Source organism: Podarcis erhardii (assembly GCF_964252035.2).
Source record: "Podarcis erhardii genome assembly, chromosome: 12".
NCBI classification, from domain to species: Eukaryota; Metazoa; Chordata; class Lepidosauria; order Squamata; family Lacertidae; genus Podarcis; species Podarcis erhardii.
Window position 1 is genome coordinate 2,341,304 of NC_138513.1, and position 25,753 is coordinate 2,367,056.

Here is a 25,753-nt window from a genome sequence, read left to right on the forward strand (position 1 = left end):
AATTTGCTGCCGAGGAGTGTGGTGGAGTCTCCTTCTTTGGAGGTCTTTAAGCAGAGGCTTGACAACCATATGTCAGGAGTGCTCTGATGGTGTTTCCTGCTTGGCAGGGGGTTGGACTCGATGGCCCTTGTGGTCTCTTCCAACTCTAGGATTCTATGATTCTATGATCAGCCTTCATTAGATCATTCTTGCAGCTGGACGCATTTTCCACCTTACAAACAGTGCCACTGTTACATCTTATAAGTACAGTGGGGGGGGGGGAGTATTTGATCCCCTGCTAAATTTGCCCGTTTGCCCTCTGACAAAGAAATGACCCAGTCCATAATTTTAATGGTAGGTTTATTGAGATGTGTGCAAACCTGGTGGCCACAACCAAGAAACGTCTGACCTCTGTAATTGCCAACGAGAGTTTTGCCACCAAGTACTAAGTCATCTTTTGCAAAGGGATCAAACACTTATTTCGCTCATTATAATGCACATCAATCTCTGACTTTTGTCTTCTGGGTTTCTGGGGGGGTTGGGGTTTCCTGTTGTTATTCTGTCTCTCACAGCTACAGTAAACCAACCATTAAAATTATGGACTGGTCATTTCTTTGCCAGAGGGCAAACGGGCAAATTTAGCAGGGGATCAAATACTTTCCCCCCTCGCTGTATAAAATCAATTTCATAAAAATTGTTGTTTCAGACCCGGTGTGCTGGGAGAATTAATTACTATCTTCCATTGTCGAGTTCTTTGCAGTGTTTATCTGGATGGTTCAAGATCACATTCAACTCCTTCCGCTGTCCACCAACTTGCGTACGGGCTGCGGCCATAAATAGTTGACAGAGTACATGTCCAGTCTCCCCCATTACAATTCCACTCTGGATTTCTTCCTCGGCACACGGTTAAAAACAAAGCCTTTTCTCAAGTTCGGCCTCCTGCCAGATCTATTCAGCAGCCTTCATTCTTGTCCTGCGTTGCTCCACCACACACTAGGAGGTGGTGTCTGAAACAGCTGGAAAACAGCTGGGTGGGGAGAGCTTTGCTAGAGCGTCAGAAATGCTGGAGGCTGAGAGATGATTCAATGTTGTTGTTGTTTAGTCGTTTAGTCGTGTCCGACTCTTCGTGACCCCATGGACCAGAGGACGCCAGGCTCTCCTGTCTTCCACCGCCTCCCGCAGTTTGGTCAAACTCATGCTGGTAGCTTCAAGAACACTATCCCACCATCTCGCCCTCTGTCGCCCCCTTCTCCTTGTGCCCTCCATCTTTCCCAACATCAGGGTCTTTTCCAGGGAGTCTTCTCTTCTCATGAGGTGGCCAAAGTCTTGGAGCCTCAGTTTTAGGATCTGTCCTTCCAGTGAGCACTCAGGGCTGAATTCCTTCAGAATGGAGAGATTTGATCTTCTTGCAGTCCATGGGACTCTCAAGAGTCTCCTCCAGCACCAGAATTCAAAAGCATCCATTCTTCGGCGATCAGCCTTCTTGATGGTCCAGCTTTCACTTCCATACATCACTACCGGGAAAACCATAGCTTTTACTACACAGACCTTTGTTGGCAAGGTGATGTCTCTACTTTTTAAAATGCTGCTTAGGTTTGTCATTGCTTTTCTCCCAAGAAGCAGGCATCAGCATCTGCAGTGATCATGGAGCCCAAGAAAGCAAAATCTCTCACTGCCTCCATTTCTTCCCCTTCTACTTGCCAGGAGGTGATGGGCCCAGTGGCCATGATCTTCGTTTTTTTGATGTTGAGCTTCAAACCATATTTTGCGCTCTCCTCTTTCACCCTCATTAAAAGGCTATTTAATTCTTCCTTACTTTCTGCCATCAAGGTTGTGTCATCTGCAAATCTGCAATAGCTGTCTTCAAATATCTATAGGGCTGTCACGTGGTGGGTGCATAGCATCATAGAATTGTGGTGTTGGAAGGGTCCCTAAGGATCATCAAGTCCAATCCCCTGGCAGTGCAGGAATATACACACAGGGATCAAACCTGCAACTTTGACATTAACGGAACCATCGTCTTCCTGTTAACAGGCACCCAAGGAAACGGGGGCAATTGGCAGGCCCCCAGCTGGCTCAGCCCACCGGCCGGTGTGCCAAGCGACCTCCGGTCCTCGATGCAGCATAAATCTGCGACACAGGCTTTAGAAGACTGTGCACACTATTCAGCAGAGAACACGCAGCACAACAGAAATGGCACAAGAGGCTGTGTGAGCATATTTACAAGCAGGGACGCGGGTGGCGCTGTGGGTTAAACCACAGAGCCTGGGGCTTGCCGATCAGAAGGTCGGCAGTTCGAATCCCCGCGACGGGGTGAGCTCCCGTTGCTCGGTCCCTGCTCCTGCCAACCTAGCAGTTCGAAAGCAGGTCAAAGTGCAAGTAGATAAATAGGTACCACTCTAGCGGGAAGGTAAATGGCGTTTCCGTGCACTGCTCTGGTTCGCCAGAAGCGGCTTAGTCATGCTGTCCACGTGACCCAGAAGCTGTACGCCGGCTCCCTCGGCCAATAAAGTGAGATGAGCGCCGCAACCCCAGAGTCGGCCACGACTGGACCTAATGGTCAGGGGTTCCTTTACCTTTTTTATAAAGCATAGATCAGGACAAAAAGAAACGTGTCTGATCTCCTTTGTGTCCAAAGCAAAACAGCAAAAGCTATACAGTAGTACCTCGGGTTAAGTACTTAATTCGTTCCGGAGGTCTGTTCTTAAGCTGAAACTGCTCTTAACCTGAAGCACCACTTTAGCTAATGGGGCCTCCTGCTGCTGCCGCACCGCCAGAGCACGATTTCTGTTCCCATCCTGAAGCAAAGTTCTTAGCCTGAAGCACTATTTCTGGGTTAGTGGAGTCTAACCTGAAGCGTATGTAACCTGAGGTACCACTGTACACAAAATGGAAGTTCCCAGCAAGCTGTGCTGGAATGTAAACAGACATGTTACATGCAACAATTCCCCATGCCTGTTCCTTAAGGTGGAACGGAATTCTCAACTCAGTTCGTTACACCGTCTGATAGCTCTTTCCATCAGAAAGTTCTTCCTAGTTTTTAGCCGGCTGTGAGCTTAACCGCTGCCCCACCTCCTGGGACGTAAACCTTTGTCGCGGATCTTTTCTAACGTTACGTGGAAAATCAAACAAAAGGCATTGCGGCTTCCGTTTCAACACCCTTTTCTTCCAATGCTGGAACCTACGCTGACTTAGCTTTTATTCTCCCCACCCCTTTCTTTCCTAGCTACGAACAAAACTCTCCTCTCATGAGATCCAGCAGTTTGCCATGCTTTTGCGCGAATACCGCAACGGGGCATCCATACACGAGTTCTGCGTCAGCCTGCGACAGCTCTATGGGGATAGCCGGAAGTTCCTTCTGCTAGGTGAGTGTCCCCACCTGACCCCCCCCCCCCGAGATTGAATGAATGGAAGTTGCTGGTGCCCGTATATCCCCCCATCTAGGACAGGCATAGACAGACTTGGCCCTCCAGATGTTTTGGGACTACAACTCCCATCATCCCAAGCTAACAGGACCAGAGGTCAGGGATGATGGGTCTTGTAGTCTCAAAACATCTGGAGGACCGAATTTGCCCATGCCTGATCTAGGAGAAGAAAGACGCTGATTCTAAACTTGGCGGGATAATCTTTTGAGAGAAGAAAAGGCTATGGAGTAAACTCTACACAAATCCAAAGCGGAGTCCCTAAGGTGGCAGCTAACAGATTGAGGTTGAATCCTGACAAGACAGAAGTACTGTTTTGGGGGGATAGGAGGTGGGCGGGTGTGGAGGACCCCCTGGTCCTGAATGGGGCAACTGTGCCCCTGAAGGTCCAGGTGCGCAGCCTGGGAGTCATTCTGGACTCACAGCTGTCCATGGAGGCGCAGGTCAAGTCTGTGTCCAGGGCAGCTGTCTACCAGCTCCATCTGGTACGCAGGATGAGACCCTCCCTGCCCTCAGACTGTCTCGCCAGAGTGGTGCATGCTCTGGTTATCTCCCACTTGGACTACTGCAATGTGCTCTACGTGGGGCTACCTTTGAAGGTGACCCGGAAACTACAACTAATCCAGAATGTGGCAGCTAGACTGGTGACTGGGAGCGGCCGCTGAAACCACATAACACCAGTCTTGAAAGACCTACATTGGCTCCCAGTACGTTTCCGAGCACAATTCAAAGTGTTGGTGCTGACCTTTAAAGCCCTAAATGGCCTTGGTCCTGTATACCTGAAGGAGCGTCTCCAGCCCAGACACTGAGATCCAGCGCCGAGGGCCTTCTGGTGGTTCCCTCAGTGCAAGAAGCCAAGTTACAGGGAACCAGACAGAGGGCCTTCTCGGTGGTGGCACCCGCCCTGTGGAATGCCCTCCCACCAGATGTCAAAGAGAACAACAACTACCAGACTTTTAGAAGACATCTGAAGGCAGCCCTGTTTAGGGAAGCTTTTAATGTTTGATGCATTACAGTATTTTAATATTTTGTTGAAAGCCACTGTACCTCCATCTCTTCCTCCGGGACCGCCTCTCCTGGTATGCCCCGCAGAGGACCTTAAGGTCCACAAATGACAACATTTTAGAGGTCCCAAGTCGCAAGTTGGTTAGATTAGTCTCAACTGGGCCCAGGGCCTTTTCAGTACTGGCCCCGACTTGGTGAAACACTCTGTCACAAGAGACCAGGGCCCTGCGGGACTTGACATCTTTCCGCAGGGCCTGCAAGACAGAGCTGTTCCGCCTGGCCTTTGGTTTGGAATCAGTCTGTCCCTTATGTTTCCCTCCCCTTATGGTTTTGACTTTTAAAATGAGGCTGCATTTTAAATTGCATTTTAACCTGTATTTTAAATTGGTTTCCACCCCCCTCTATTATGTTTTTACTGTAATTTGACTGGTGTTAGCCGCCCTGAGCCCAGCTCTGGCTGGGGAGGGCAAGGTACAAATAAAATTTTTTATTATTACAGTCGTACCTCAGGTTAAGTACTTAATTCGTTCCAGAGGTCCGTTCTTAACCTGAAACTGTTCTTAACCTGAAGCACCACTTTAGCTAATGGGGCCTCCTGCTGCTGCCGCTGCGCCGCCGGAGCACGATAGCTGTTCTCATCCTGAAGCAAAGTTCTTAACCTGAAGCACTATTTCTGGGTTAGCGGAGTCTGTAACCTGAAGCGTATGTAACCTGAGGTACCACTGTATTATTATTATTCCTTGTTCCATTCCCTTCTCCCCCCAAAAAGGCCTTAGACCATTCATCCCGGAGAAGGACAGCCAATACTTTGAGAACTTCCTGGAGACGATTGGCGTGAAGGACGGGCGAGGGATCATCACCGACAGCTTTGGGAGGTACCGGCGGACGGTCAGCACGACCTCCAACTCCACCACCAACGGCAACGGTGCCGCGGGGAGCTCGGATGACCAGTCCGCCCCCTCGGAGGGAGACGAGTGGGACCGCATGATTTCGGACATCAGCAACGACATCGAGGCTCTCGGGTGCAGCATGGACCACGATTCTTCCTGAAAGGGTCGGAGGGAGAGAGAAAGAGGAAAAGAAGTGGCATTTTCCCCCTGCAAGGAATAACCCGGCCCTGTTGCTCGCTCAGTCGTGCGCACACTCTCCTCTCTTCGCTCTGGGAATAATAGGAACGCTTTTGGTTCTGGGTGAAGCGGAAAGGGGATATTTCCCTTACGACTCCCCTTCCTTCCTTCCTTCCGGGGCCCTTGGAGAGAGGGGCCCTTGACCTCGTGTTCCTCTTCTGTGAAGGAGCAAGCCACGGAGAGGGGCTTGGCAGGATCAGCCCCTTGCAGGATGGAGAGCGTTTGCAGGTTGGGAATCCTTGGAGAGCCATGAATCCGACGCGAAAGCAGCGCTGGCTTTTGCCTAGGACGGCCAGTCCGCAAGAACTCGACAAGCCGTTTTACGGTTTTTTGCACATGACATTTCTAACCTTTTTGGTTTTTTTCCCCGGGGGGGCGAGTGCGTGTGTGTTTGTTTGTTACTTTCCAATGAAGTTCATTGCAATGTGAATTAACTGAACACCCCAGGTGTTTCGTCCTAACATTTCTGTTCCAGACCAGAAGGTGGCCTTGGTTGCGCCAAGCCGAGCCCTTTGCCTGCTTGGTTGTGGGCAAAGGCATCGGCAAGAGATGATCTTCCCTTGCCCCCAAACCCTGGCCAGCTGCCTCTGCTCCTTCTCTGAAGCCACAACATTGGCAATCGCAGCTCGGTCGTATTATAGCAGCCTGTAGAAAAAAGACCATCACAGAACCGAGAAATTACACAAAACAAATGAAATACCGTGAAAATCCCTGAAACGAGAAGTAATCAACTAGAAATATTATCTTATAGAATTAAACTAAATAATAAAAATCAAAGAGTTTAAGGAAAAAATTGGAAAAACCTATTATTTCCAGAATCCAACCACCAGTTATAAACTCTACCTGTGTCATAGTCCCATTGCTCTCTATTAAATTTCTTAATTATAATTATAATTTTGGGGAGTTTTACCCCCTTTCTTTGAATTTGGTCATTTAAGGTTCATGATTTCTCTATTTCCTTCTGAGGAAACTGAATAGTTCAGTGACACGAGGTTTGTAGCCGGCATCCCTTTAAGGCTTTGTTCAATTCTAGGTTTTTCTCATTTTTTCCTTCAACTTTTTGATTTTTATTATTTAGTTTAATTCTGTAAGATAATATTTCTAGTCGATTACTTCTCGTTTCAGGGATTTTCACGGTATTTCATTTGTGTACTATAGCAGCCTGGCTGAAATGGGCTGTCACCTCGGCCCTTGCCTCTGGGCCAGGCGAGCTTAACTTGAACGTGGTAACTCCAGTCAAGATCAGCGCCCGCAGGTCTAGCTCATCTGGCCCTCGAGCAAAGCCATCAGCCGAGTCAGGCTGCCACATCTAGGCAAACAGCTCCCATCCTGACTTCTGACCGCACCAGATCGTGACATTTCCTTACCCTGGTCGACGGACACGGATACACGAACCCCCACCCTCGAAATGGTGCCACGAATTTGGTGCTATCATTTCTACCTGGGATGTGTAGGTTGCGCAGGGAGGGCAGTTTTCTGGGCGCAGGGCAGTCCTGGCTGGCAAAGCAGTGGTCTTGGACCCCTGCAGCTGGACATGGGGGTTGGTCCAGTGCCAGCCTATAGTAGATTCTTCCATTTTTTTGAGACAACAGTAACTTGGGCATTCAAGATCCTCACAGACAGGAGTCTGGTGATTCTTCAAGTGCGAGAGTTTGACAGCAAGCCTAAAGTGTGGGTTAGATTTCTTGATTTTGGGGGGGTTTGTTTGTGTGTGTTTTGTTTTTTTAAAAGGAACCAGAAGTGGAAGAAATATATACATAATGTATATGTGTTGTATATATTATACATATAAATGCACAGTTATTTTTGTATATGTATTTCATGCCACAAGATCTCTGCTGGCTATTATAAACTGACCTGTATACTATTTTAGCTCTTTGAATGGGGATCCTGACTGAGTGTGTTCAGTTTTTGGGGGGTTTTACAGCCACAATGGAAAACGACATTTTCTTTTTTCTTTTCCCTCCCTTGCGAGTTGCAGTTCTCTGCTGAAACAGCCAGCTGCAGCCCACTCAGCAAATTGAGTTGCTCTTGCTTCGTTTTACATCAGCAAAGCTGTAAACAGCACTCCTTAATCCCCAGAGATGTTCTCCTCTCCTCTTTCTCCCTCCCTGGTCACCTCTTAAACTCATCATTTTGTAAGAGAGGCTCACTTTCTTCTGCATTACAGTTTTGGGTCACTCTTGCTACAAGACTTCCCCAAATCCTACCTTTTGAATAGGATTGCAAAGTTGGAAAAGAGATCTAGTCCAACCCCCTTGCCTTGCAGGAATCTCAACTAAAGCATCCATGAGACATCCAACTTCTGCTAGATTGTAGCCATGGCATACAAGGGGAAAGGTATGGGGAGGGCAGAGGAAAATTCAAGCTCTGGCACCAGTTCTTAAGCAGTTGTTCCTAGAACGACCAGCTTGCCTAGTTCAGGAGACAGGAGGTTCCTACCTGCCAGAGTCCAAAAGGGTGGCAAAGGAACAACAGGGCAATTCAGTTTATTACCAGAGCTGAGTAAACTAAGGTTGGCCAGCTCCCCTTCCTATAAATCGGGATTGTGCCTACTTTACGACCCATTCTCTACAATGGCTGGAGAAAGGCGGCTGGATGCTCATCCCCCAGCCAGATGGCTAATCAGGATTCAAGCACGTGAGCAACTGGTATTCAAAAGCATTGCTTCTTCCAACTGCAGAGACAAAGGTTTAGCTCCCATGGCTAACAGTATACCCACAAATACCAAACTACTGCATTTTGGGGAGGCGTTACGAAGAAAGTGACCTACCGTATTTTTCGCTCTATAAGACGCAACCCCCACCAAGTAAGCGGAAATGTGTGTTTGTCTTATGGAGTGAATGCAGGCTGCGCAGCTATCACAGAAGCCAGAACAGCAAGAGGGATCGCTGCGCAGCTTCTGGGATTCAGAATATTTTTTTCCTTGTTTTCCTCCTCCAAAAACTAGGTGCGTCTTACGGTCTGATGCTTCTTATAGAGCGAAAAATACGGTGAGTCTACCCATTCTTCTGAAGAGAATGCCAGCAAGGCTGAACACAATGTAAAAAACAACCACAAACGACAGACTGCAGTTCCCAAAGCAGCTTTGAGCCCTTCGGAAGGAAGACACTCTGGAAACCCATGTGCAGTTCAAGTGAATATACCGTTTATTGAGCAGCATTTTCAATGCAGAATAGTTGGGACTAATTATTTGCAGTCCTAACAAACAACAGCTGTATTGGATATGAGTTAACTGTGCATCTATACAGAAGGGGTGGGCAGCAGAGGCTTGGGTGAGCTTGCCAAAACCGGTCGCTACATCGTCAGCTCCTGCACAAAAAGAAAAAGGAGAGAGAGATATTGCAAATGTAAAAGTGGCAAAGCCTATTTCCTCTGTGTCGCCCCTTTGCAGGGTTGAGTTGGAACAGCTCCTCGTGTTCGTAGGATCCTCCTGGACTGAGCGCCACATATTTTAAACAGCTCTGTCGCACACAGTACTTTCCAGGTGGCTTGGCTAACACACAAACATTTAACTGCCCCTCAACCAAGCATACCTCGCGGGTGGCGCTGTGGGTTAAACCACAGAGCCTAGGACTTGCCGATCAGAAGGTCGGCGGTTTGAATCCCCGCGACGGGGTGAGCTCCCGTTGCTCGGTCCCTGCTTCTGCCAACCTAGCAGCTCAAAAGTACGTCAAAGTCCAAGTAGATAAATAGGTACCACTCCGGCGGGGAGGTAAATGGCGTTTCCGTGCGCTGCTCTGGTTCGCCAGAAGCGGCTTAGTCATGCTGGCCACATGACCCGGAAGGTGTACGCCGGCTCCCTCAGCCAATAAAGTGAGATGAGTGCTGCAACCCTAGAGGCACGGGGATTTGAACCGCCGACCTTCCGATCGGCAAGTCCTAGGCTCTGTGGTTTAATCCACAGCGCCAACCGCGTCCCGGCATACAAGGTTATCCGCATCTAAATATCCATCCACATTTATTTCCCCCATTTAATCTGGCCTTGGCAGAACACAGAGACAGGTCTGGCCCAAGACATGTTGGCACAAATGCCTCCTACCCTGGGGAGAAGGGGTGAGTGAAGATCTACATCAGGAGCAAGGAGGAGATTGAGGTTGAATCCTGACGAGTACTGTTTTGGGGGGACGGGGCGGGCTGGTGTGGAGGACTCCCTGGTCCTGAATGAGGCAACTGTGCCCCTGAAGGACCAGATGTGCAGCCTGGGAGTCATTTTGGACTCACATCTGTCAATGGAGGCGCAGGTCAATTCTGTGTCCAGGGCAGCTATCTACCAGCTCCATCTGGTATGCAGGATGAGACCCTCCCTGCCTGCAGACTGTCTCGCCAGAGTGGTGCATGCTCTGGTTATCTCCCGCTTGCACTACTGCAATGCGCTCTATGTGGGGCTACCTTTGAAGGTGACTCTATACTACAACTAATCCAGAATGCGGCAGCTAGACTGGGGACTGGGAGTGGCTGCCGAGACCATATAACACCGGTCCTGAAAGACCTACATGGGCTCCCACTACATTTTTGAGCCTAATTCAAAGTGTTGGTGATGACTTTTCAAGCCCTAAACAGCCTCGGCCCAGTAGACCTGAAGCAGCATCTCCACCTCCATCGTTCTGCCTGGACACTGAGGTCCAGCTCCGAGGGCCTTCTGGCGGTTCCCTCCCTGCGAGAAGTGAGGTTACAGGGAACCAGGCAGAGGGCCTTCTCGGTGGTGGCGCCTGCCCTGTGGAACACCCTCCCATCAGATGTCAAGGAAATAAACAACTATCTGACTTTTAGAAGACATCTGAAAGCAGCCCTGTTTAGGAGGCCCAGGCAGATGGATGGGGTATAAGTAATAAATTATATTACCATAAACAGGTAGGGGGCAGGGGAAGGATCAAATCAACTTGAAGTTGGAATCAAAGGCCAAGGGGCCTGCTCTGACGCTGGGTCAGTGCAGAGCCCACGAGACCCCCGAGTGCAGCCCTTGCCATTTCCACCCTATGGGTGGGAGACGACAGCAGTGCCTCCTGTTCACTGCAGTGGCAGACTTTGGTCTCTCAAATTTCAGCAGCCTCTCGTTGGGGAGTTTGCATGGCGCCACGCATGGTGCTTTGCAAGCCCTAGCAACCAGCTGGTGGTGCTTTGCAAGCCCTAGCAACCAGCTGATGGTGCTTTGCAAGCCCTAGCAACCAGCTGGTGGTGCTTTGCAAGCCCTAGCAACCAGCTGATGGTGCTTTGCAAGCCCTAGCAACCAGCTGATGTCCAGGTTATTGTGATACTACCTGATTGATAGGTGGGTGCCCCCGCAGGGGATGAAGGGAGGCGAGCATCCGGCCCAGATCCAGAGGCCCTTTCCCAGATCCAGAGGCCCTTTCGCCCAGAGCTGAGGCCTTTCTCAGCTATAGATGCCCACCTTAGAGGTGAGAATTAGAGTTGGAAGGGACCCCGACGGTCATCTAGTCCAACCCCGTGCAATGCAGGAAGTGCAACTAAAGAATCCCTCCCACTATTCCTGACCTAAGCACATGTTTTGAATCAAGGGGGTCCAAACCCCCAAAGGAGAAACAGCTAAGGCAGAGAGAACTGTCGCCATGCCCCATCCGGGGACCGAAAACCCAAGGAGTTCATCGTTCAGATTTCGCACACGCACCCCACTTCCCCGCACATACGAGACTCACCATGATGGCGTTCACAATGTCGTTGTTGTTGTGACGCAAGGCGCGCACCGCTTTGGGGTGAGACACGTTGGCTTGAGCCATGACCAGCTCAATATCCCTCACCTCCAGACCCGTTTCATCAACCTGCCAGGAGAGAAGGACTTACTTAGAAGATCCCATCCAGGTGCTAGCAGATCCGCTCCTGTGCTTATCTACCTCCCTAACAAAGGAACGAGTCAGCCCACTGGTTCATCTTACTCAGTGCAGACTACACGGACTGGCAGCATCTCTCCAGGGTTTGGGATGGAGAGTATCTCCCCACATGAACCAGCCTGGGTGCCAAAATCTCACCTTCTCCCGGTCCCACCAGCATCAGAGGCAAGGCTGGGGGTGACCCGAGAGAGAGCCTTTTTTGTGGTGGCTCCCATATTGCGGAATTCCCTCCCAAGAGAGCTCAGACTGGCTTCCTCCCAGTTATCCTTCTGCCAACAGGTTAACACCTTCTTGTTCACGCAGGCCTTTGGTGCAGAGGATGCTGCTGTCAGGGCAAACTGGATTTTAAGGCATTCTGGTGTATTTTAATTATTGTTCTTGGCTCATTCGGTTTGTATCCCTTTGTCTTTTACAGTGGTACCTCAGGTTAAGTATTTAATTCGTTCCAGAGGTCCGTACTTAACCTGAAATGTTCTTAACCTGAAGCACCACTTTAGCTAATGGGGCCTCCTGCCGCTGCCACACGATTTCTGTTCTCATCCTGAAGCAAAGTTCTTAACCTGAAGCACTATTTCTGGGTTAGCAGAGTCTGTAACCTGAAGCGTATGTAACCTGAGGTACCACTGTATAGCACTAATTTTAAATGCTGGAAGCTGCCTTGATTCCCAGCTTGGGATAAAGGCAAGATATAAATACATTAAATAAATAATAATATGAGTAACAAATCATCATCATCATCATCTTCATCATCACCATCATCTCCCAGCCCTCCCTGGAAATGATGTTAGGGAATGAACCTGGGGATTTCTGCACGAAAAGCCGATCGTCTCTCACTGAGCTATTGCATTTCTTAACGGTGCTTGGGCTGCACACAAAAAGCACTCTGGTTCCTGAAATTCATTCCAATTGTGCAGATAAAATAGAACTGACAGAATTCTACAGGGTGGGGTATTAGTGTGTGAAAACAGTCCAGATCCAGGGATCCCCAGATGGTGATTTCGGGCAGTATCCTGGCGCCCAGGCATCTCCACTCGGTCGCAAGTTGCTGAGAGCCCAGTGCAAAATGCACCTAGCTAATTTCGAACACTGCCTTTTTGCAGTGAGGTGAACAGAACTGTAGACAGGGTCCCAAATGCGGCCGCACCGCAGTTTTGTGTATCGGCATTACAGTGGTACCTCGGGATGCGAATGGGATCCATTCCGGAGCCCCATTTGCATCGTGAAGAGAACGTAAGACGTGACTGCGCATGTGTGCGTGCGCGGGTCGCATTTTGTTGCTTCCGTGCATGCGCGTGACGTCATTTTGACTGCGCATGCACGAGCGGCGAAACCCGGAAGTAACGCAGTAATCCTGAAGAGTATTTATCCCGAGGTATGACTGTATATCGGCAGTATTGTTTCCTATTCCTTTCCTCGTGATCTCTACTAGCATGGAATTTGCCTTTTTCCAGCTCATCGAGCCCTATTTTATGACCCCAAGATCTCGTTCCTGGCTTGCTGCACCCAGGGCCATCTTAAGCGTCTCTGGCGCCGTGGTGCAAATATCCCTCTGCCGCCCCACCCCCCATTTCCCCGAGTTGTCAACCTTTTCCCAAGCCTCTGTGGGGATTGCTCTCGTCCCGTGGAAGCTTGGGAAGGAAGCTGCACGCCTGCCAGTCATATGGTTGACAGGGCACAGCTGGTGGGCCTTCAGGGAAAGGGGAGGCCAAGCCACGCAGCTCCCCCACTTGCTGGGGCACCCCTGAGAGGCCGGCGCCCTGGCACAACGCGGCGGTAAGCCCAATGGGAAAGATGGTTCTGGATACACCAGATCACCGTACCTCCTCTTCTTCCTCGCTTTCCTCCTTGATCGTGAGGGTGGGAGCTGCTTCGGTGATCAACGGCGAGTGGTCCATGGGGACCTTGAACTTCTCTGCCGCAGCTTTGTGTACCTGCTGAGAGAGGTCTTCGATCTGCGGAAGACAAGAGGGCATGGGAATAAATACGATGAGGGCACACACACCCCGAGTCCTTTCGCCACTCTGGACGTGCACAAGAGACCTGGCGAAAAGGCCTCACACAGACTCTGGGTTTCCTGCCCAGCTCAAGACACCCGTTTGGTTACCCCGAGAGGCGAAAGGATTCCCCGAACAACTCCGGCCCTAGCCATAGCCGTCAACTTAAAGATTTGAAAGTAAGGGACCAGCAGCCTTGAAAATAAGGGATCAGCAGCCAAAATAAGGGATTTTCCAGGCACAGGTACGTTCAACTTCTGAGCCCCTCCGAGCCAAAGGCAGAAAGCCCAGCCGGCAGCCAAACGAAGCCTCAAGCGGTGGTTCCCACAGCGCAGCAACCCGGCAAAGGGGATGCAGCAAGGAAAACCACCGTCACCTCTCCGCTGGGAAGCACTGAGCAAAGGCGAGTCCCCAGGCAACGCGGCTGATTTGATCGGCACAAGGCATGCAAGCTCCACCCCCCAGTCGTTCTTAGACTCCTTATTGGGTGAGCAACACAGCCAAGCAACACAGTTGGAGCCTCCCTCCTCCCTGGCCGGCAGAGGAGGGAGGGAGAAGGACCCAGGAAATTTAAGGGACCTCATCAATAAGGGACAGCAGCGGGACATGGCGCTGGGATAAGGGACTTTCCCGCCAAATAAGGGACGGTTGACAGCTATGGCCCTAGCATGAGGCACAGTGAGGCAGCTGCCTCGGGCAGATGAAGGTGAGGGTGTGGAAAGGTGTTGGAGGACAGAGCTCTCTCTCTCTCTCTCTCTCTCCCCCCCCTCCCTCCCTCCCTCCCTTCCTCTCTCTCTCTCTCTCTCTCTCTCTCTCTGTGTGTGTGTGTGTGTCTCTGTCTGTCTTCCACCCTCCAGTGGCGTAACATGGGTTGCTAGTGCCCGGGGCAGGCAAACCGCCAACACAACCCCTTGAACAGCCTGGAGACTGAAGGGCGGCCCGGCCTGGGAGGTGTGAGAAAGGCGGACAGAGCCTCTGCTGGCACTGGGGGCCAGAGCCCAGAGGCCCCTGGTTGTAGGCAGGCAGGCAGGGAAGGACAGTGAGCCAGGGACACGGCCCACAGGATGTCCTGGGCAACAGCAGCAGCCCCCCAATGGGGGATCCTCTAACCCAGTGTTCCCCAACCTTGGGTCTCCAGCTGTTTTTGGACTACAACTCCCATCATCCCTCGCTAGCAAGACCAGTGGTCAAGGATGATGGGAATTGTAGTCTGGAAACAGCTGGAGACCCAAGGTTGGGGAACACTGCTCTAACCGTTATTCCGGCATTACAAGGGGTTGGACTAGATGACCCTTGGAGATCCCTACAATTATTCAAAGCAAATCCTTCTCCTATGCTATTGGACAAGAAGTAAGCCAGAAGAACTGGATTCAGAAGCCCTTGCCCGCCCCGGGCACTAGCAACCCACGTTACGCCACTGGAGGGTGGAAGACAAGACAGACACACACACACACACAGAGAGAGAGAGAGAGAGAGAGAGAGAGAGAGAGAGAGAGAGAACTTTGTCCTCCAACACCTTTCCACACCCTCAGCTTCAGCCGCCTGAGGCAGCTGCCTCACTGCGCCTCACGCTAGGGCTGGAGTTGTTCACCCCTCACCTTGGCCTCTCCGAAGACAATGTAGATGTCCGAGGCAGGGCTTTTGAAGACGTCCGGCTTGGTGATCACAAACAAGATGTTCTTGGACTTGCGGATCGTGATCCTGGTGACGCCATGGATTTGCCGCAGACCCAGCTTCGACATGGCCTGGAGGGAGACAAGGGGATGACAGCCTTTTGGAACCGCTGAGCAGAAAGGTTAGAATAGAGCCATGCTCAGAAGACGGAGAGACAGGACTCTGGCTGATAAGCAGAGTCCTAAGGAGGGATAATCTGGTTCAAAAGATCTTTCCTGCGTCAACTGAAGTCATTCCCACCATTTCCAATTTAATAATAATAATAAATAATAAATTTTATTTATACCCCGCCCTCCCCGGCCAGAACTGGGCTCAGGGTGGCTAACACCAATAAAATCACAGTAAAAACCATAATGGGGGGGGGGACCAATTTAAAATACAGATTAACATGCAATTTAAAATGCAGCCTCATTTTAAAGTACAGTGGTACCTTGGGTTAAGTACAGTGGTGCCTCACAAGACGAAAAGAATCCGTTCCGCGAGTCTCTTTGTCTTGCGGTTTTTTCGTCTTGCGAAGCAACCCTATTAGCGGCTTAGCGGATTAGCGCTATTAGCAGCTTAGCGGCTATTAGCGGCTATTAGCAGCTTAGAAAAAGGGGGGAGCGAAAAATATGGCACGGTACATCCATATTTTTTTTGACCCCTTGTAATCTCCCACGTTTCCGGAATATAATTTAGAATTAAATTCAATTCCCCTAAATAACAATTTCTTTTTATTACTCTTGCAATAAATATCCTCACCTCGCACCAAAATGATCTTATCATTGGGCAGTTAATCATCATATGTTCATCATAAGTTCACATTTTTACTCCCACATCTCCAGCAGTTGCCTGCCCTTGTTATTTTCTTCTGGTATAGTTTTGCTGGAGTCCAGTGGACTCTGAATATTATTTTCTGTTGAATAAATCTTAGTCTTAGATCCATAGAGCCTATTTCTGTTGATTTTATACTTGACTCCCATATATCATTTGTTATCTGTACCCCTAACTCTTCACTCCATTTTTGTCTATCATATTCTAAATCATATTTATTCCGGTTGAGTAGGGTTTTATATAGTGCAAGTGTAGAGTTTTTGTTTTTATTTTTTATTATTATTATTATTATTATTATTATTATTATTATTATTATTATTTATTCAACTTATACACTGCCCTATACCTGGAGGTCTCAGGGCAATACACAACAAGACCACAACATATAAAATCAAACCAAACTCAATAATCCCACCCCCCAAAAAGCCACATTCTAAAAGGGTGTTGGATGTATAAGATCAGCCAAACGCCTGGTTAAAAAGGAACGTTTTTGCCTGGCACCGAAAGGTGTATAATGAAGGCACTAGGCAAACTTCTCTGGGGAGAGCATTCCACAGACGGGAAGCCACTGCAGAAAAGGCCCCGCTCTCATGTTGCCACCTTCTGAACTTCTCACGGAGGAGGCACATGAAGAAGGGCCTCAGAAGATGATCTCAGGGTCTGGGTAGGTTCATATGGGAAGAGGCAGTCCTTGAGGTATTGCGGTCTGAAAGTTTCTGAGCACTTTTCAAAGCAGTCCCATGCACAGCCCATTATAGCGAGTCCTTGGGATGCAAACAGAACCACCTGAATCCTGCAGGAGTTTTTTTTCTCTCTGTCTTAAGCAAGCGCTGATTAGCTGAGGCCAGGCCCCTCCTGTGTTTGGAACCGGTTAAGTCCGGAGCCTGCTGAGATTCCTCTTAACGAGCGGCCGTGAATCCCTATTAATTCCTTCCAAAGCCTCTAAGCAAACAGATTTCTTAATTTTATTTTTAAAGGGAATTTGACTCGGTCAGCGCTGCTCTGGACTCCCGACAACACTGGGTGGGCAAGAGGAGAACCGGACATCTAATCTCTCAGGCTAGAGGCAAACTTCCAGGAAAATCTTGACCTCACAACAATCCCCATGTGTGTGACCCCCTTTCTGAAGCGGGGCATACAGTGGCCAAGCCCCATGGCCTCCCTATGCCCTTCCTTGCCATCTTTGGATAGCAAGGGGCTGTCAGAAGCAAGGATAATCCCCCGAGCCAGTGACGAACATAGACAGCCTTATCCAAGCCCTAATCATTCCCCCGTGGTCTCAGGGCAGCCTCAGCTAGGTCTTCAAGGATTGACGTCAGGCGGGGGGCCCTCTTATTCCCCCACCCCACCCCAGAATATTCATCTGGGTCGCAATCACGTTGAACAACACTGATCAGCAACTGGCAGTGCCTTGGTAAATCCCTGAAGGACCAGGGGCGCAGCCTGGAAGATGGCGGCTAATGGATTGAGGTTGAATCCTGACAAGACAGAAGTACTGTTTTGGGGGGACAGGAGGTGGGCAGGTGTGGAGGACTCCCTGGTCCTGAATGGGGCAACTGTGCCCCTGAAGGACCAGGTGAGCAGCCTGGGAGTCATTCTGGACTCACAGCTGTCCATGGAGGTGCAGGTCAATTCTGTGTCCAGGGCAGCTGTTTACCAGCTCCATCTGGTACGCAGGATGAGACCCTCCCTGCCCGCAGACTGTCTCGCCAGAGTGGTGCATGCTCTGGTTATCTCCCGCTTGGACTACAGCAATGCACTCTACGTGGGACAATCTTTGAAGGCGACCTGGAAACTACAACTAATCCAGAATGCGGCAGCCAGAATGGTGACTGGGAGCGGCCGCCAAGACCACAGAACACCGGGCCTGAAAGACCTACATTGGCTCCCAGTACATTTCCGAGCACAATTCAAAGGGTTGGTGCTGACCTTTAAAACCCTAAATGGCCTTGGTCCTGTATACCTGAAGGAGCGTCTCCAGCCCAGACACTGAGGTCCAGCGCTGAGGGCTATTATAACTATTATTAATATTCTGTTGGGAGCTGCTGCCGTGCCGCCAGAGCACAATTTCTGTTCTCACCCTGAAGCAAAGTTCTTAACCTGAGCTACTATTTCTGGGTTAGCGGAGTCTGTAACCTGAAGCATATGTAATCTGAAGCGTATGTAACCCGAGGTACCACTGTAACCGTGACCGTTAGGTCCAGTCATGGACGACTCTAGGGTTGTGCGCTCATCTCGCTCTATAGGCCGAGGGAGCCGCCGTTTGTCCGCAGACAGCTTCCAGGTCATGTGGCCAGCATGACTAAGCCACTTCTGGCAAACTAGAGCAGCGCACGGAAACACCGTTTACCTTCCCGCTGGAGTGGTACCTATTTATCTACTTGCACTTTGACATGCTTTCGAACTGCTAGGTTGGCAGGAGCAGGGACCAAGCAATGGGAGCTCACCCCGTCGCGGGGATTCGAACCGCCGACCTTCTGATCTAGGAGTCTAGGAGTCGACCTTCTGATCTAGGATCTAGGAGTCTTGGTTGACCACAAACTTGACATGAGCCAACAGTGTGACGCAGCAGCTAAAAAAGCCAATGCAATTCTGGGCTGCATCAATAGGAGTATAGCATCTAGATCAAGGGAAGTAATAGTGCCACTGTATTCTGCTCTGGTCAGACCTCACCTGGAGTACTGTGTCCAGTTCTGGGCACCACAGTTCAAGAAGGACACGGACAAACTGGGACGTGTCCAGAGGAGGGCAACCAAAATGGTCAAAGGCCTGGAAACGATGCCTTATGAGGAACGGCTAAGGGAGCTGGGCATGTTTAGCCTGGAGAAGAGGAGGTTAAGGGGTGATATGATAGCCATGTTCAAATATATAAAAGGATGTCCCATAGAGGAGGGAGAAAGGTTGTTTTCTGCTGCTCCAGAGAAGCGGACACGGAGCAATGGTTCCAAACTACAAGAAAGAAGATTCCACCTAAACATTAGGAAGAACTTCCTGACAGTAAGAGCTGTTCGACAGTGGAATTTGCTGCCAAGGAGTGTGGTGGAGTCTCCTTCTTTGGAGGTCTTTAAGCAGAGGCTTGACAACCATATGTCAGGAGTGCTCTGATGGTGTTTCCTGCTTGGCAGGGGGTTGGACTCGATGGCCCTTGTGGTCTCTTCCAACTCTATGATTCTATATGATTCTAAGCCCTAGGCTCTGTGGTTTAACCCACAGCGCCACCCGCGTTCCATCCACTGTACTGTAGACACCAGTTATCTCTCACGGGATGCCACATGCCTCAGCAGACCATTCAAAGAATTACAAAGTTGAGAAAAAATTCTGCTTGTCCACTTTACCTGCACCCCAGACCAAACTTGCCCAATTCTCTACTGACCTTTCGTGCTTTTTTCTCGCTTCTGCTCTGTTTCGCTCTGCTAATGGATTCTTCGCCGGTTCCCAAGGAGTGTGTTAGTTGTGCCTGGAAGATGCAAGTGGGACGGTTAAAACATCCAAACAGATTCTTTAGTTGTGGCTCCTACACTGCAGGGAGTTGGACTAAATGATGCTTTGGGTCCCTTCAAACTCTACAATTCTAAACACGGTTTACATAGCAGTAAGCCTGGTTTCAGTTCTAAACACGGTTTACATAGCAGTAAACCTGGTTTCAGTTCTAAACATGGTTTACATAGCAGTAAGCCTGGTTTCAGTTCTAAACATGGTTTACATAGCAGTAAGCCTGGTTTCAGTTCTAAACATGGTTTACATAGCAGTAAGCCTGGTTTCAGTTCTAAACATGGTTTACATAGCAGTAAGCCTGGTTTCAGTTCTAAACATGGTTTACATAGCAGTAAGCCTGGTTTCAGTTCTAAACATGGTTTACATAGCAGTAAGCCTGGTTTCAGTTCTAAACATGGTTTACATCGGCTGGCTTTAAGTCAACACATTGCAGTGTATTTTGCCAATTAAGTCCCATTAGTTTTCCAAATTTTAAACAAATTAATTCAAATTGAACACTCATTTAAAAGCTGACTTTCCACCCTCCCTTTCAATACATTTCTTTTCCCTCCCTTCTTTCCTGCAACACTAAAATACTTTTTCTTAATTTCTAATACTTCCCCATCCATTTTCTATTTCCTCCGACTGTACATGTTCAATCCTTGCTGAAACTTTTACCCATTTTCCTAATTAATCAAACGGCTTTAATCTTCCATTATCATTAATCATCCTTTCAAATCGTATTTCCTCCAATACAACTTAATCAGCCTGTCCTTACGAGTTTGCATCGTTATAATTCACCAGCACTCTGGTTTTACAAGCCTCAGAAACATCCAGAAAAAACCTCCCGATTTCCCACGTTAGGCGATTCCCTTTTCACAAAACAGATCTGCCGCTAGTTGCTTTCTCATTGCAGCATAGTTTGCACATGTTCAGAGGAGCCTCGCTGCTGCACAGTCCCCAGGCTGAGAACAGGTTCAAGAACCATCCTTTAGCCCAGAGGTGGCCAGAAGGTACCGTATTTTTCGCTCTATAGGACGCACTTTTTCCCCTCCAAAAATTAAGGGGAAATGTGTGTGCGTCCTATGGAGCGAATGCAGGCTCCTTGGCTTCAGCGATAGCAACGCGAAGCCTCCGGAGCATGGAGGGAGCACTCCCTCTGTGCTCCGGAGGCTTCGCGTTGCTTTCGCTGAAGCCTGGAGAGTGAGAGGCGTTGGTGCGCACCAACCCCTCTCGCTCTCCAGGCTTTAGGGATAGCCGCCTGAAGCCTTCGGAGCGCAGTGTGAGTTACCTCTGCGTTCTGGAGGCTTCAGGTTCCTTTCGCTGAAGCCAGGAGAGTCTTGCTCTCCCGGCTTCAGCAAAAGGAACCCAAAGCCTGAGGAGCGCAGTGGGAACTTGCGCTGCGCTCGGAAGGCTTCAGGGATAGCCGCGCGCAGCCCCTCCGGCAGGGACCCACGCAGCCTCTCCCTGCCAGAGGGGTTGCGCGCGGCTATGGCACAAGCCAAGACAGCAAGCGAGATCCAGAGAGGTTGCGCGCAGCCTGTATGCTGCTCTTTGGGGCTGGGGGCGCCAAACAAACTAGGTGCGCCCTGTGGTGGGTGCGCCTTATGGAGTGAAAAATACGGTATATGGAAAGATCTACTGCTGAGATCTCTAGGTGATCTGATGAAAGCTCAGCCCACTCATTGAAGGGTGAAGGATTAAGACAGGGGTTGGCAACCTAAGGCCCTGGGGCCGGATCTGGCCCAATCGCCTTCTAAATCCGGCCCGCGAACGATCCAGGAATCAGCGTGTTTTGACATGAGCAGAATGTGTGCTTTTATTTAAAATGCATCTCTGGGTTATTTGTGGATCCTGCCTGGTGTTTTCATATGAGCAGAACGTGTGCTTTTATTTAAAATGCATCTCTGGTTTATTTGTGGGGCATAGGAATTCATTCATTTATTTATTTTTCAAAATATAGTCTGGCCCACCACATGGTCTGAGAGACAGTGGACCGGCCCACGGCTAAAAAAGTTTGCTGACCCCTGGATTAAGATATCTGCCCCCCACAACTCCCTGAAGCCAGAAGTTTTTCAGGAGCAATCTCTGCTTCGTACAAATCTAGCCGTCTTCGCCTAAAACAAATCACCTGCGTCTGAGCTGTCCTTGGTTCTGAAACCTCTGCTTCTTCCAACTCAGGTAAGGACCCTTCGTTGCTTTCTGAGTCATTTGAAGACCCTGGAAGAGAGAGGAAGCGGGGAATGTCCCAGATAAGAGACCATTTATAAAACTGTGTTTCTTTTGCACCGAGATGTTTGCCTCTGTGAGCCTGGAGACATCTATAATAATAATAATAATAATAATAATAATAATAATAATAATAATAATAATAATGTGATACCTCAGGTTACATACGCTTCAGGTTACAGACTCCGCTAACCCAGAAATAGTGCTTCAGGTTAAGAACTTTGCTTCAAGATAAGAACAGAAATCGTGCTCTGGCGGTGCGACTGCAGCAGGAGGCCCCATTAGCTAAAGTGGTCCTTCAGGTTAAGAATAGTTTCAGGTTAAGAACAGACCTCCAGAACGAATTAAGTACTTAACCCAAGGTACCACTGTAAAGCTCTTCCAGTATTATTATTATTAGCCCAGTATTATTATTACAGTCATACCTCTTATTAAGTTCAGTTCAGGGTACATTCTTTCAGAATACGTCTCGCGGCGACCCGGAAGTAACAGAACCACTCGTGCATGCACAGACACTCAAAATGACGTCACACTCATGCGCAGAAGCAGCAAATCGCGGCCTGCGCATGCGTTCTGCTCATGTTGCGAATGGGGCTCCGGAACGGATCCTGTTCGCAAACAGAGGTACCACTGTATTATTATTATTATTATTATTATTATTATTATTATTATTATTACCCCGCCCATCTGGCTGGGTTTCTCCAGCTACTCTGGGTGGCTCTCAACAGAATATTATTAATTTTTTAAAAAAGCAATAAGCCTTTTCACTTTTCAGTCCTGAAGTTCACTAGGTCACCTTGGAGTCATTTGCAGCCTCTTCACCTACCTACCTCACAGAGTCGTTGTACGGATTAGATGAGATGGGGGGTGAACCATGGACCCCTTGGAGAAAAGGGTGGGAGATAAAGGCAATAAATGAGCTTTTCTGCTGACCTGTTTCAGCTTTCCTCCAACTGATTGGTTCAAAATTGGGAAAGGAGTACCACAAGGCTGTATATTGTCTCCCTGCTTATTTAACTTATATGCGGAATTCATCATGCGAAAGGCTGGGCTGGATGAATCCCTAGCTGGAATTAAGATTGCCGGAAGAAATATCAACAACCTCAGATATACTTTCTTGGGCTCCATGATCACTGCAGATGGTGACAGCAGTCACGAAATTAAAAGAAGCCTGCTTCTTGGGAGAAAAGCAATGACAAACCTAGACAGCATCCTAAAAAGCAGAGACATCACCTTGCCAACAAAGATCCATATAGTTAAAGCGATGGTTTTCCCAGTTGTGATGTATAGAAGTGAGAGCTGGACCATAAAGAAGGCTGATCGCAGAAGAATGGATGCTTTTGAATTCTGGTGCTGGAGGAGACTCTTGAGAGTCCCATGGACTGCAAGAAGATCAAACCTCTCCATTCTGAAGGAAATCAGCCCTGAGTGCTCCCTGGAAGGACAGATCCTGAAGCTGAGGCTCCAGTACTTTGGCCACCTCCTGAGAAGAGAAGACTCCCTGGAAAAGACCCTGATGCTGGGAAAGATGGAGGGCACAAGGAGAAGGGGACGACAGAGGACAAGATGGTTGGACAGTGTTCTCAAGGCTACAAGCATGAGTTTGACCAAACTGCAGGAGGCAGTGGAAGACAGGAGTGCCTGGCGTGCTCTGGTCCAGGGAGTCATGAAGAGTCAGACACGACTAAACGACTAAACAACAACAATTTCTAACATTATTACATGAGCACTGTTCCACAGTGTTTGATATTTTCATTTACATACATTCATTCAAAGTAGGATGGGTTTACGAAGCATTCTATATCCACCTACCACGCTGACGAAGAATTCTATGAAGCGGTAGTCAATATCCGGAATCACTGTTCAGTGTTGGACATCATATTTGTTGAACACACAAAGCTTCACAGCTTGTCATCCCCCGTACAAAGTTTGGCATTTAAAGATTTTCAGAGACTTTGAGACTAAAGATTTCATTTTGAACTTTTTATGGTTTGAAGGAATTCGATAAAGATTGTCTACTACGTATGTATACGGTCATCGTGTTGCCTCGACAATGTTGATTTTCTCTTTGCAACACAGGTTTGTTTGGATTCTAATTTCTAACATTGCCTGCATGGCATTTGCCGTTTTCACCTGGAGACCAGTGAGAACTCATCTCCTTTCCATTCAGAAGCACCATTGCTGGGCAAGGGGCAGATGGAGGACCTGGCGAAGGCAGCAGTACCAGAGGCTCAATGGCAGGTGGGGTGAATCCGTGACCAGAAAGAAGAGGAGTTCCAAGAGGACTGGAGGAAATTTAAGGACTATTTAAATAAATCTTGTAACATAAAGAATTAGAAATTACTTGAAAGAAAACCAATAGGCCTGGGATTAAGTTTTAATTAAACAAATGGGATTTAGAATGTTAAGAAAAGTGAATAAGATGGACTATAATTGGAAATAATAGAGTTCTGTCAAGACAACAAGCTGGTCATCACAAACACGCTTTTCCAACAACACAAGAGACGGCTCTACACATGGACATCACCAGATGGGCAGCATCGGAATCAGATTGATTATATTCTCTGCAGCCAAAGATGGAGAAGCTCTATATAAAAAAATCCTTCCAGTAGCACCTTCAAGACCAACTAAGTTAGTTCTAGGTATGAGCTTTCGTGTGCATGCACACTTCTTCAGATACCTGCACACGATGCATGCACACGAAAGCTCATACCTAGAACTAACTTAGTTGGTCTTGAAGGTGCTACTGGAAGGAATTTTTTGTTTTGACTATGGCAGACCAACACGGCTACCTATCTGTAACAAGCTCTATATAGTCAGCAAGACCTGGAGCTGACTGTGGCTCCGATCATCAGCTTCTTATAGCAAAATTCAAGCTTAAACTTAAAAAGTAGAGACATCACCTTGCCAACAAAGGTCTGTATAGTAAAAGCTATGGTTTTCCCAGTAGTGATGTATGGAAGTGAGAGCTGGACCATAAAGAAAGCTGATCGCTGAAGGATGGATGCTTTTGAATTCTGGTGCTGGGGGAGACTCTTGAGAGTCCCATGGACTGCAAGAAGATCAAACCTCTCCATTCTGAAGGAAATCAGCCCTGAGTGCTCACTGGAAGGACAGATCCTGAAGCTGAGGCTCCAAGACTTTGGCCACCTCATGAGAAGAGAAGACTCCCTGGAAAAGACCCTGATGCTGGGAAAGATGGAGGGCACAAGGAGAAGGGGACAACAGAGGACGAGATGGTGGGACAGTGTTCTGGAAGCTACAAACATGAGTCTGACCAAACTGCGGGAGGCAGTGGAAGACAGGAGTGCCTGGCGTGCTCTGGTCCAGGGGGTCACGAAGAGGCGGACACGACTAAACAACAACAACAACAATTGGAAATTGTTTTAGTTTAATAATGATATTGGAAAGCTGTTACTTTTAACTACAAGGAAACTCAGAAGGGAGGGACTTGAGGAAGTCAACCAAGATGCTTAAAAGGTTGGATTTGTGAAGAATTAAGTTTGTTGTTTATTGTTCCTCTCCCCCCCCCCGGTTTCTTTCTTTTCCTGTTTTTGTGTATCACTCTGCTTTGTGGTTTTTGTTCTCAATCTAACAAAAAATTATATATATAAAATATAGCAGGTGGGGCGATGCCTCCATTGGAGCAGAGCCCCAGGCTCAGTGCCAGGGAGTTTGCCGCCACCTCCGCCCACAGGCTGGCGCAACCAGGCACCTCGGGACCAAACCATGGAAAGCCAACGGGGGTTTCTCACCTTTGTGGTTGGCCTCGTGGGTCCTTTTCCCCGCCAAGGCCTTCTTCTCCTCCAGTAGCATCATGCCAGTTGCTTCCCTCAGGCTCTCTATCTCCGGGCAGCGGTACAGCAGCTCCCGATCGCTGGAGGAGCTCGACTCCAGCGGCGCCGGCCCCCGATCCCCACGCTTCTCCCCTGCAGAGACGGAGTCCTTTTCTCGGGTGTCCTTGTTGCCAGGCAACCGGTTCCGGCCCCTGGAATCTTTGCTGATGGGAAGCTGGTCCTCTCGGCAGAGCTTGGCAGGCCTGGCGCTCGCCACGGCTGCAGAGAGAAGTAGGTTAGGGCAGGGGGTTTTTTTTGGGGGGGTGTCCTTTCCCTTGCAGTTGGAAGCCAGGAACTCCAAACAGCTTCACCCAGCCTGGCACCAAAACCTGAAGAAATGAACCTATGCTG

General features: G+C 48.9%; 3 protein-coding genes and 2 long non-coding RNA genes across 8 annotated transcripts in view; 3 read left to right on the forward strand and 2 right to left on the reverse strand.

The window, feature by feature from the left end:
• Positions 1 to 7,400, forward strand: part of LOC309326124 — a 154,040-nt gene extending 146,640 nt beyond the window's left edge. Inside the window, exon 2 of the long non-coding RNA XR_014150178.1 lies at positions 6,626 to 7,400. This is a non-coding gene — a long non-coding RNA (uncharacterized lncRNA). The remainder of the gene's footprint in view (positions 1 to 6,625) is intronic.
• The window catches only part of CCM2 (CCM2 scaffold protein), a 51,848-nt gene extending 44,448 nt beyond the window's left edge, over positions 1 to 7,400 (forward strand). For both annotated transcript variants that reach the window (XM_081834449.1, XM_081834450.1), the window contains exons 9-10: positions 3,206 to 3,344; positions 5,176 to 7,400. In XM_081834449.1, coding sequence (XP_081690575.1) covers positions 3,206 to 3,344; positions 5,176 to 5,456 — 420 coding nt within the window. In that variant the 3' untranslated portion in view covers positions 5,457 to 7,400. The remainder of the gene's footprint in view (positions 1 to 3,205; positions 3,345 to 5,175) is intronic.
• Positions 7,401 to 8,659: 1,259 nt separating this feature from the next.
• The window catches only part of LOC309325866 (uncharacterized protein), a 66,357-nt gene continuing 49,263 nt past the window's right edge, over positions 8,660 to 25,753 (reverse strand). For both annotated transcript variants that reach the window (XM_081834135.1, XM_081834136.1), the window contains exons 3-9: positions 25,322 to 25,621; positions 21,469 to 21,557; positions 19,237 to 19,320; positions 14,975 to 15,121; positions 13,203 to 13,334; positions 11,191 to 11,313; positions 8,660 to 8,845 (exon numbers count right to left, since the gene is read on the reverse strand). In XM_081834135.1, coding sequence (XP_081690261.1) covers positions 8,831 to 8,845; positions 11,191 to 11,313; positions 13,203 to 13,334; positions 14,975 to 15,121; positions 19,237 to 19,320; positions 21,469 to 21,557; positions 25,322 to 25,621 — 890 coding nt within the window. In that variant the 3' untranslated portion in view covers positions 8,660 to 8,830. The remainder of the gene's footprint in view (positions 8,846 to 11,190; positions 11,314 to 13,202; positions 13,335 to 14,974; positions 15,122 to 19,236; positions 19,321 to 21,468; positions 21,558 to 25,321; positions 25,622 to 25,753) is intronic.
• LOC309326105 overlaps positions 9,447 to 25,753 on the forward strand; it is a 71,190-nt gene continuing 54,883 nt past the window's right edge. Inside the window, exons 1-2 of the long non-coding RNA XR_014150157.1 lie at positions 9,447 to 9,629; positions 17,334 to 17,691. This is a non-coding gene — a long non-coding RNA (uncharacterized lncRNA). The remainder of the gene's footprint in view (positions 9,630 to 17,333; positions 17,692 to 25,753) is intronic.
• ZNF653 (zinc finger protein 653) overlaps positions 11,884 to 25,753 on the reverse strand; it is a 162,496-nt gene continuing 148,626 nt past the window's right edge. Inside the window, exon 3 of one of the 2 annotated variants that reach the window (XR_014150086.1) lies at positions 11,884 to 11,994. The gene's annotated coding sequence lies outside the window, so the exon portion shown is untranslated. Of the gene's footprint in view, positions 11,995 to 17,994; positions 18,016 to 25,753 lie in introns of those variants that run through there. The other variant, XR_014150087.1, reaches the window with a different exon arrangement.